The sequence below is a fragment of the Camelina sativa genome, chromosome 13 (genome assembly GCF_000633955.1).
Source record: "Camelina sativa cultivar DH55 chromosome 13, Cs, whole genome shotgun sequence".
NCBI classification, from domain to species: Eukaryota; Viridiplantae; Streptophyta; class Magnoliopsida; order Brassicales; family Brassicaceae; genus Camelina; species Camelina sativa.
The window spans coordinates 14157434-14168730 of NC_025697.1; the positions used below are offsets into that span (position 1 = coordinate 14157434).

The 11297-nt window shown below is 33.6% G+C and overlaps 2 protein-coding genes across 4 annotated transcripts; both read right to left on the reverse strand.

Annotated features, from left to right (window-relative positions):
* On the reverse strand, nucleotides 1057–2692 carry LOC104736730. Of its 3 annotated transcripts, none has more exons than XM_010456778.2 (4): nucleotides 2523–2692; nucleotides 1826–2196; nucleotides 1425–1747; nucleotides 1057–1349 (listed from the first exon to the last, which is right to left on the reverse strand). In XM_010456778.2, the coding sequence occupies exons 1-4, from the start codon at nucleotides 2602–2604 to the stop codon at nucleotides 1214–1216; spliced, it is 912 nt and encodes a 303-aa protein (XP_010455080.1). In that variant the 5' UTR covers nucleotides 2605–2692; the 3' UTR covers nucleotides 1057–1213. The 3 variants fall into 3 exon arrangements, with proteins under 3 accessions (XP_010455080.1, XP_010455081.1, XP_010455082.1); XM_010456779.2 differs by having other exon boundaries at nucleotides 1057–1340; nucleotides 1826–2210; XM_010456780.2 differs by having other exon boundaries at nucleotides 1057–1340; nucleotides 2523–2691.
* LOC104736732 (50S ribosomal protein L18-like) lies at nucleotides 2931–4176 on the reverse strand. Its single transcript, XM_010456781.2, has 2 exons — nucleotides 4017–4176; nucleotides 2931–3431 (listed from the first exon to the last, which is right to left on the reverse strand). Exon 2 carries the CDS (start codon nucleotides 3429–3431, stop codon nucleotides 3087–3089), a length of 345 nt encoding a protein of 114 aa, XP_010455083.1. The 5' UTR covers nucleotides 4017–4176; the 3' UTR covers nucleotides 2931–3086.

An 11297-nucleotide genomic window follows, 5' to 3' on the forward strand; every position in this document is an offset into this window, starting at 1 on the left:
CGCCATTTCGAGGAGTCACTAATTTCCGATGGAGTCTCTCCCCCTTACATGCAGAAGTAGAAGCTTTCATTTGGGTGATGCGGTGCATGATCAGACATGATTTCAGAGATGTGGCGTTCTTTACAGACTGTTCAGACTTGGTGAAGATGGTGTCTTCTCCTGCGGACTGGCCAGCTTTCTCGGCGTATCTTGACGACATCAAGATTGACAAGGAAGAATTTTCATCCTTCTCTTTATCTTTTATCTCTAAAAATGCAAATGTAAGTGTGGATTCTCTGGCACGCAAAACACGTGTTTATCCGCATCATGTTTTGTTTGTAAACAATTTCCCTTCCAATTGGCTTGTTTGAGCTAATCTTTTGTTGACAAAAAAATAAAATAAAAAAAGAGTGTCACAAACAATTTTGCATATCGTCAAAATGCCACATTTGTTCATCTTTAATCCTTGGCAAAGGTTTGATTTTCTTGTCCCTAATTTTATCAGCATAAAAAGACAGAACAGTACAACACAGTTCTTGACCCGCTCGCTGGTGCGAGATGGGTTTGTTCGTCGTTTCAGGACACGTCGCCATTTCGAGGAGTCACTAATTTCCGATGGAGTCTCTCCCCCTTACATGCAGAAGTAGAAGCTTTCATTTGGGTGATGCGGTGCATGATCAGACATGATTTCAGAGATGTGGCGTTCTTTACAGACTGTTCAGACTTGGTGAAGATGGTGTCTTCTCCTGCGGACTGGCCAGCTTTCTCGGCGTATCTTGACGACATCAAGATTGACAAGGAAGAATTTTCATCCTTCTCTTTATCTTTTATCTCTAAAAATGCAAATGTAAGTGTGGATTCTCTGGCACGCAAAACACGTGTTTATCCGCATCATGTTTTGTTTGTAAACAATTTCCCTTCCAATTGGCTTGCTTGAGCTAATCTTTTGTTGACAAAAAAATAAAATAAAAAAAGAGTGTCACAAACAATTTTGCATATCGTCAAAATGCCACATTTGTTCATCTTTAATCCTTGGCAAAGGTTTGATTTTCTTGTCCCTAATTTTATCAGCATAAAAAGACAGAACAGTACAACACAGTTCTTGACGCATTTGGCAAAATTTCACTTGAGACAAGACTTTGATAACAGTTAATTCCTGGCTTTTACAAACTACTGCCACAAAATATATATCCTTACATAGCTTAATCAGAGCTTGTTGATTGGTGAAAAGAAGTCAACTTTGAACTGTTCTTCTATTTATAGCTGCACTATATGAATCCCCGTTCGTGTTCCCACCCAATCTTCTAGCAGTCCTCTGAATCGCAGCTAGCCGCTGCTTCTGATTACGGTTATTAGATTGCCTGAAGCACCTAAAGCAAGTGTTAGTATGGTGAAATGTTACCCTAGAGACTTAAAATTGAAGAGAGAAGCAAGAACGGTGAGACCTGATCAAGAACATTCCCGCTACAAGAAACGATATTCCCAAAGAAATTTTCTGAATCGTCGTCATTTCACGAACCCATTGGAGAAGATCTTTAAAACATGACAAAGTCTCAGTCTTTAAAGGCCTCTCCTTTCTCGAGTCTCTTGACCATGACTCCACGACTGATTCTAGACTCGCTTTGCTTCCGTAGCATGGTTTTTCTCTAGAATCACCATTTGCTTGGACAGCAAAACCAGCTGCTTCACAGAATGCTGTGCCATTGGATTCCCAATTTGAGGCCTTAACGCAGATGATGTTGTCGTTTACTCCACAAGGGCCAATCACCTAAGCACACATATTTGAAAACCATTAGATCCCAACAATCCAGAGGTTTCACAATCTTCCAAACGAGAACTTTCTCACCCGTGTAAGCGCATTACTGGCAAAGTATGCGTCTTTGCAAGCTTCAAAGACTCTGTCACAAAACGAGGCGCAAATCCGAGGAGGACCCGGTTGAATTCCAACATTTGGGTTACAGATTGAACACTCCAATAACTCGAACAACTGCAAGCATTCTTGACTAGCTTCTCCATAAGTAGCCAAGTTTCTAACAGCTACGAAAGCCGAGTTTGTCTGAACAGAAGAGCAACAAGTCCTTTTACGAAACACCCGGCACAGAGTAAGATCCTTGGATCCTCTACCAACAGATTTAGGAGGCTTTCCTTCTGATTCATATGGCGGAAACCGCCCTCCTTTAGAAACACATACTCCTTTTAACTCCGGTTTCACTGCACCTGAAAACATTGTTCTACAACCATTCATTCTTAAGCAAGTATAACCACCAACAACGAGCATCCTCACTCAAAATTGAACAGCTTTTCATAAGTTTGTATTCCAAAGTTCCATCTCTTTTCAATGTTATAACAATATCCCAACACTAAGCTAGCATTTCTAATTGATGTATTATGCATCAGACGAGTCAAGACGATCCACCAAACGACAAAAACGAATGAAAAATTGAAACTTTGAGTAACAGAATCCAATATCCTCGGAACCCATTTCTAGAATCTAACCAAACAGATCAGATAAACAAAAAAGAACCCTGAGATTTGATACTAACCTGACGAAAAGGAGATCAGGAGATGAAGAAACAAGAGCGGACTCTGAATCAGAAACAATCTCTTCGTTAAACATCTTCCCATCTCTCTCTCTCTCTCGACTAGACTGATCCAAATTAAGCTCGAAGCAAAAGACAAAAGACAAAGTACTCGTGAGGTAAGGTTCTACAAGTCTTGCCCGAGACCGAGAGGAAGAGTATAACGGGTCGACCCGAATACCCAATTGCACAGACTCCGTCAAATTGGGTTTAAGAACAGAATCTCACTTTATTGATTAATCAAAATCTCTCTTTTATCGTCACTTTGGGACCCGTTAGAATAATCTTGTCAAGAAAACACCATTAAATCAAATTACACTATACTATCAAAAACTAATTAAATGTTTTAATCTATTTTATTTCAATAGTCAAAAAGCTTATACGTTATAACATTCATTATCTTAGAAAAAAAAATTCTCCTTAAGCAAGAAACATGGATTTAAAGCAATCTGCCCCCATTAACCGGAAAAAGAAACGACAATGTTCTGAATTAACAACATGAAACTGATTCAGATTATTGAACAATCCTCAAAGCAACTTGACGCCAGCTTCTCTTACGGAATCGATGACAGCCTTGACTTTACCATGATACCTCTGCTCTTTCTTCATCTGGATAGTAATAGCTGGAATATCTTTCATCAAGAGTCTTTCCCCAAGAATCTTACCAATCTTTGCAGCAGCAGCGACGTCGCGTGTGATGTCCATTGTTTCCCTCAGTGCTTTCTCCTGCGAGCTAGCTGAGCAAGCTACTGTAGCTGTTGGTGAGTGGATGACTTGTGCGTGAACAAACTTGTTTGTGAAGTGCATTTTCAGCACGTAAGGTTTGAGGTAGTCGAAGAGACGTGGTGGTCTTACTGCCGGTGGTATCACCATCTGAGAAACAAAGGATTTAAACCCTTCAAAACTGAGAATCTAAAGCAAACATTTAACTGAGAATCTAAAGAAAACATTTTAAAAGGGCTTTTACAGAACAATGGAATCAAACTCTTTTTAACTTTCACAAACGCATCAATCAGCCCATGACCAAGATTCAAAACTTGGAATCCGTAAATGATGTAATCGAAATTGCATTCATACACAAAGATCATATAAGCAGAGACAACTCCAATAGATGAAGTATAACATAATATCAAGAAATGAACATCCCATCCAAAGCCAAATCCTTGCAAGTAATTTCTGATTTTTCTGTCAGACATTTCATCAAACACCTGGTGGGTGGATAACAACAATTTGTGATTTAAACCCACAAACATAAACTAAAACACCAGAGAACCTGCATCTAAAAGCTAGAATCGAATCTATCTAAGTCCGTCAGTTACATTTCCAGGAAAACTAAGACTAAACCAAAGTAGAGAAGATAAATTTAAATCTCTTCATTTTTTTAATCTATTATGGGATGAAATCCAAAAAATTAAAGATTAACCAAAGCTCATTCTTCGGAACACGATAATGGCGTACCTGTAGCTGTGGAGGAAGATCTTGGAAGACGGAACTGTATGCAGCGATCTCTTGATCTTTGAAAGAGAAGAAGATACGTTTAGGGCTTTTTTTAGGCTTTGTGATTCAGGGCTTTTTTTGATAATGAATTAACAGACGTGACCTCGATTTATTTGTTTAATTGAAATAAACCCCTAAACTTTCAGATTTGTTTCTAAAATCCANGGGGGGGGGGGGGGGTTAGTTAAGTTTGAGCGTTTGCCTCTTTACCCATAATCTCTCACAAAATAAATAATAAAATAATAAATCTTATTGTTTAATTGTGTGAATCTCTCGAAAAAAAGAATGAATTACTTTTTCACCATTTTTTTAAGAGATTCTCCTAATTAAATATTAATATTTAATATTTTATTATTACATTTTTTTATATAAGAAAATATCGTGAGAGACTACCAATGCTCTAATGGGCCGAAAGTCTCTGGCACATTTTCCGACTTAAAAAGAAAATATGTAAACTTTTTTTTTGTTTTTTAAAAATCTAGCTTCACTTTGTTAAAATTGGAATAGAGATTTTTTATACTTATATATAGGACTGGGCATTCGGGTAACCCATTCGGGTTTGAGTATTATCTATTCGGATTTGGGTAAACGGGTTTAGAAAAATAGAACACATTGGGTATTTTCAGATATATGGGTTCGGTTCGGTTTGGATACTATCGGGTTCAGGTGGGTTTGGGTTACAAATTTTAGAACCCGATTAGTACCCGAATTACCGGGTACCCGAAAAAATATTACTAAAATTAATTAAATTTAAATAAATTTAGTTAAATTTTGACTTATGTGACAAAATATTTTAGATATTTTGATTATTTTTTATATTTAGGTATAAAACTAAATGAAATATTCAAAATTATAATCATAATTTTGGGGTAATTGCATTATATTAATGATACATATTATAAATATGTTTATACGTTCGAGTTTAATGGGTACCCAAATAGGTACCGGATATTACCCGATCCTAACCCGAACCCACAAATATTAAAAAATAGAACCCAATAGAGTTGTATAGGCAAACTCTTACCCAATCTAAACCCTGTTTTTCGGGTCGGGTTCCGGGTTGGGTATTCGGATATAGTTTTTATGCTCAGGCCTACTCATGTATATGATGAGGACCATCTTCTGAATCTCGTTCGATGTAGACGTCCCAAAGGCACACTTTGAGATTAATGGTCATCACAATTCCATGATCGATCATGGTATCCAAGACAAAAAAAATTGCCAAAGACTATTCTTAAATTAAAATAACACATCTTATATATGAAAAAGAATGTATATATTTTGGATATTCAAAATCAATTATTTATTTATTTCAATTACTATTGAAATTATTTATAAAAATTGTTTAATTGTAAATAAAAATGATTTGTACAACTAAAATAATCGAAATCAAAATCAATTTTAATTCGGTTTAAGAAAATATATTAAAAAATTCCTTCCTCTCACATTTTCAACAAAATTATATTCTTCAATTAATTTAGAGATATCACAAAAAGAAAAAAATTTAAATCTACTCATCTTGTTTGATCATATTTTAAAATTATTTGAATTAATACATAAATAAATAAAACTGACTTTTTCGTATATGTTGTGATTCGAGGTTTTTAAAACAGATATAATTTACTCAATCAGTGAAGGAAAAAAAAAATTAATGAACTTCTCACCTTAGCTAATCTAGTTTAATATCTTTATTAACTAGATGAATCTAGTTTTTTTTTTAAAGCACTGTCTAACACTAAGACCCTGATTAGTAACGGATGTTACTTTTGGCTGTAGAGACTTTGACTTTAAAATTTTAGCTGTAAAGAATTTGGTTGTAGATGCTTTGCTTGTAGAAACTTTAATTGTTAAAATATGATTGTTTAACAACAACTTTTAAAGTTGTAGCTGTTATTTTATTATTATTAAATAATAATAATAAATATATATTATGTCAAAAATTAAATCATATAGCATTTTAATGACAAATTAATTTTATTAATAATAAATTAAAAAACTTTAAAAATATAATCAAATATGTGATTTTGATTAAAATTTATTAAGTTGGAGACATCAATTTATTAAGATATTAAATTTTGAAATAATGCAAAAATATAAAATGCATTGAATAGTTATATGAGCAGTCAAATATCCATTTACCACTAATCAAGGCATTGTTTAAATGTTATTCTATTATTAATAATAAATTTCATAAATTGTTTTATAGTATTATTAGTGATGATGATGAAAAAAATAAAAATTATTATTGAAATGGATCTTAAAAGAAAGAGATAAAAATAAGAATAATTAATTTGTAAAAATAAAATATGTAAAAAAGATATATATACTTTTGGAGAGCTTTTAAATATAAAAAGGAGAAAAAAAGAATCCTTTTAAAATTGTTAAGTTTTTAAAGCATGGATTACTGAGGCTTTAAAAAACATGGAAAAACAAAGAAGAAAAAAAAATAAGTGGCTTTCAAAGCTTTAAAAAAAATAAAAGCAAAAAAATTTGATCGGCAAAAAAGTGGTTGTTAAGACTTTAAACATTTTTAAAGTCTTAAAAGTGTGCTACCAATCAGAGCCTTCATAAGACCGATTTGACATTTCTTGTATAAAGATTAAGGATTATGGACAACTAATCAAACTGAAAATTGTTCATACCAAACAAAAAACAAGAAGAAAAATTGTGGTCTTATTTGCGAAAAATAAATAATTTTATTGGTTCCAAGTACAACCTCATAAAAATTTACAATTAAATTTTTAACTAAAAAAGGTTGAGCGTCTTGGTTGAACTACACTAATTAAAACTTAACATTTATAACTATAACAAATAGGAAATTTAATTCATCATGGTTTGCCTAAAAAAATATTTAAGAAATTAGATAATGAGACTAAACTGGAAATGTTATGGCTCATTTTTGAAAATTTATGGGGTTACTGGTTACACCTTACCAAATTGAAATATGTGTAGTTTAAGCAAGAAACTCAAAAATGTTGTCGTTGGACTTCATTTTAATTTTTCGTTTGGCATACGTGAGTTATACGTGAGCCCAAGCAATGCTCTCGGACCTTCAGATGCAGCCGCTATCATATAAAAGTTGTCTTACGCACTACATGGTCGTTAAAACAAGACATTAAGTTTGAAGAAAATATGCTTACAAATGCACAAATTCTAGCAGAAGTTGAGTTTGAGGATGAGCTTTAAAGATACCTTTTATTATCTCTTTATGCCATGACATGTTAATTACTTACTTAAAAGTTAGTTATTATTTGTAATGTTTTCTTTGATTATTTTCAGAATTTGAATGTGAAGAAGTGGAGTTGAAGACTGGATTTCAGACTGGAGTGTGCAGTGTGGACTATGTGTTTTGGTCTATTCGGATACTCGAAGATGACATTAGCTTTCTCTACTTGTTTCTCTCTTTCAAGTTTCAGAATTTAGAACTTCAATCTTTATGTTATTCTACTTTCATTTCTATTAATTCTCATAAGTTTTCGATACTCGATAGTTCAGTTAATTATGTTTCGGATATTATACTATGAGTTCGGGTTTTTAGGCCAATTTCGGGTATTTTTATCAATTTCGGATAAAAAATACCCGAAATACATTGGGTGTCCGACATTCATTTCGGACTTTGCGTACATCCGAAATTATCCGAACTCGATCGGATAAATTCCAAATTTGACCCGATTCTATAAAATACCCGATCGGGTACTATTTCAAAAGATCCAAAGATCCGAAAATCCAAAGATCCGAACCCGATCCGATCGGATACCCTAACGCCCAGGGCTAGCCACAAGCGCCGCTTTCTCCAACAAGGCTTTTTCGTCGGAACCGCCTTCGCTGCTATTGTGTAAGCCGCCGTTTTGGCTTGATAACTTCTTCGTTCGTTTTTTTTTTTACATTTTCTCTCAATTATTTCAAATCTTTGGTGTTATGTGAGAATTTGATTTATATTTTCGTATTTCACTATTTTTCATCATTATATTTTCTATATATACATTTTTGAAGTACATTTTGGATTCTACCCTTTTATTTGTACTTATTTAAAAACTTATTCACAAAATTTATCCCTATATTTTTTCTTAAAATAGTATTATTTCAGATTTTGTTTTCTAAATATTTTACATATCATTCCAACTAAAAAATACAGCGGAAGCAATATGGAAACAAAAACTATGATATATTTAACCACACATTCTATTGTGTATTGAATATATTCTATCTTTGAATTCTTTGCAAACAAAGAAAACAACAATTTGATTCCTATTTTGTTTTCCAAAACCTGTGAGCTTTGTTTCTTAACATAAGAAGAACTTCGATTCACATTTATTTAAATATTATAATTCATATATAAACTTAATAAAAAATTAAAATATTACGAATATATAAAATTTAAAATTTTCAAAATACTAGATAATATGAAATTAATAAAATATCATTAAATCTGTGCTAACACAGGTTAAATCCTTATTTTCTTATTTGTCAGCACTATTAATATTAGAATAATTGGCATATAAAAATTAAGTTGAATTAACTAACATTGTGTAAAAGAAAAAATGTCAATTAATCATAGCGTATAAATGACTTACTATGTATTTATATCCCTTCTTTTTTGTTATAATAATTAAAAATCAAAATAGAATCTCAAGCACTAAATAAAACAAACTAAATGTAACAAACAAATGATCATGAAGTATATTCCGGGTTTAAAAAATTAATATAAACATTTAGCCGCACAAATGGTCGGGAAATTTAGTTATTCATCTATTTGAAAAACATACAATATTTAACAAACAAATAAAATATAAAATATAAATAGTAATAAAAATTATATGCATGCGGTATACCGCGGGTCAAAATCTAATTTATTATTATACTTTATGTCAGAACTTGGGAAAGTAATTATTATCTTGGTGGGTATTAATGAAATGTTGACACGTGTAATTTACCATTGGAATGGAAAGGAGGTTTCATATATTATGTGATCTTTATATGTCGAGGTGGAATCTATTTATGTGTATATCCAAATGCTTAATAATTTTTTATAATTATTTCGTTTAAACAAAATCCTACAGATCAATTTCCAATCTAGTCCAAAAAACGTAAAAATTATCGATAAGGATCAGGAATAGATTGTTAATGTCTAAATCGGTCACAATTAGATAGTTAACTTGGTGGAAAAGGTTTCAAAGTTCTCTTTATATATTGGTGTCGGGACACATAAAAGTCAGACTACAAAATGGGTAAAACGAGTTAAGACAATAAAGAAAAGTAGGTTTACAAAGAAAAGAGACGAGCCAACGTGCTCGTCGAACTCAAGCTACGGACAAGAGCGCAGCCGATTGCTTGTCGTTTCTCTAACTGTTTTTTCCCTTTTTTTCTTCCTCCCCTTTTTCGAAACCGTACGCCAGTATTTATAGGCAAACGTGTTGGTTCGTTCACCATAAAGACCAAAATACTCTTGCCTCCATTTTCATAGCTATTTGGATCTTCATTTATATTTTTGGGATGGGTCTTATGTTGGGATGAAGATCCACTCCCAAGAAAAGTGTTGCTTAAGATCGATCGAAATATTAAGTTTACATAATTTGTGTAATTATTTGTCAAATGAATAATATTGAAAAGACATATTCAATCAATACAGTAAAAGTACAATGTGTTGCTCTCCTCTTCTGACATATCAGCTTTTGTATTAAACGAGAGACTGATACATCAATTAAAATAGTTAGCCTATTAAATTATAACAACTAATACATGTCAGTTTTTTTCTTCCTTATGTGGACAAAATAAATCAAAAATGATTTGTCGAACATTGCGTTCAATCAATTGCTAAATTTATGTTCTTCGTCGCTGAGTACGGCGGGGGAATTCTCTGCCTTTGTAACAATACGACATCGTTGAGGTTTGCATCAGCTCTATTTTATGCATCACTGGTTTTGATTTCAATTCAATTTGTGGTCTATTCTTTTTTTCCTTTTCGTGTTCATCACTGGTCACGACGAGAATCATGTTATGTTCTGGTAGTGGTGGTGGTGTTTTAGATTCCGGGAAGAGGTGTGTGGCGAGGTGCAGCTTAGAAACAGTGAATGTTAGTGTTGGCCAGGTTACGGAGGTTGATAAGGATACGTTCTGGCCAATTGTTAAAGTCGCCGGTGATAAGCTCGTTATTCTCGATATGTACAATGGTGGTAACGTTACGATCACTTCTTCTTATTTGTGTGAATTTTGCATACCTTGATTGCAATTTTTCTTGTTTGGAACGACTTGATTATGTCAGATGTTCTGGGAATTAGAAAACTCATGTACAGTTTATTTAACTTTTTTTTTTATTTGAGAATGAAAGCTGGTGGCAAACACAGACTCTGCATTCCTGGGCCTGTAACCCTAACATCGCCGCAAGAAGGAGAGAGGAGAAGAGAGATAGCCATGAGATAGAGTATGGGAGAGACAGAGAGATCATAAAAAATAGAGAAAAAAGAAGAAGAAAAAATGGTGCTGAAAGATGGAGGTGGGAAGCGGCGAACCGGATGACAATCAACGGAGAAGCAGACTTTGGAGAGGTGGTGGATCTGGTAGTCATTACTGTGACTGTGACAGGCCACGGTGGTGGTGGAAAAGCAAAGTTGGAGTAGATCGGAGCTGGAGAAGAGAAGGACGAGAAAGAGAAATAATAAAATAAAGCAGTTTGGAGAGATACCTTTGGAGGTTCGTCGGTGCCGGATGTGACATCGAATTAGAAATAAAAAAATACCTGCGTGATCACCATTAAGCCATGATCTCGTAACAACTGTCGGAGTTATATTCAAGAAGTTATGTGGGTTGCTTCCTACACAAGAAATTACTGGAACTGCCCAACCCAGAAACCCTAGAAATCAGATTCGAGGTTGTCTCCTTGGAACAGTGTTTGGTAGGCCTAAACTTACCCGATCAAGCGGAGATTTGGTGGGGAGCTTCACGGTACTACTGGCTAGATTCAACAGTGTGATTGTGATTTTAACGGTTAGTTGTTGTTTTCCACTCGTGTGTTCTAAGACATTTTTAGGGAGTAAATAGTAACATTTTAATGTTTGGTTTGACAAACGAGGTTGGATAGAGCGGAAGCTTTGTATGAGTGTTTTTGAATATTGGGTCTGACATGGGAAAAGAGAAATGAGTTTCAACATTTAAGTGGCAAAGGAGGAGAAGAATTCTCAAGATAGTGAAACACAAGAAGTTACGAAAGATGAGGATATGTCTTAACTAAAGAAAATGGAGATA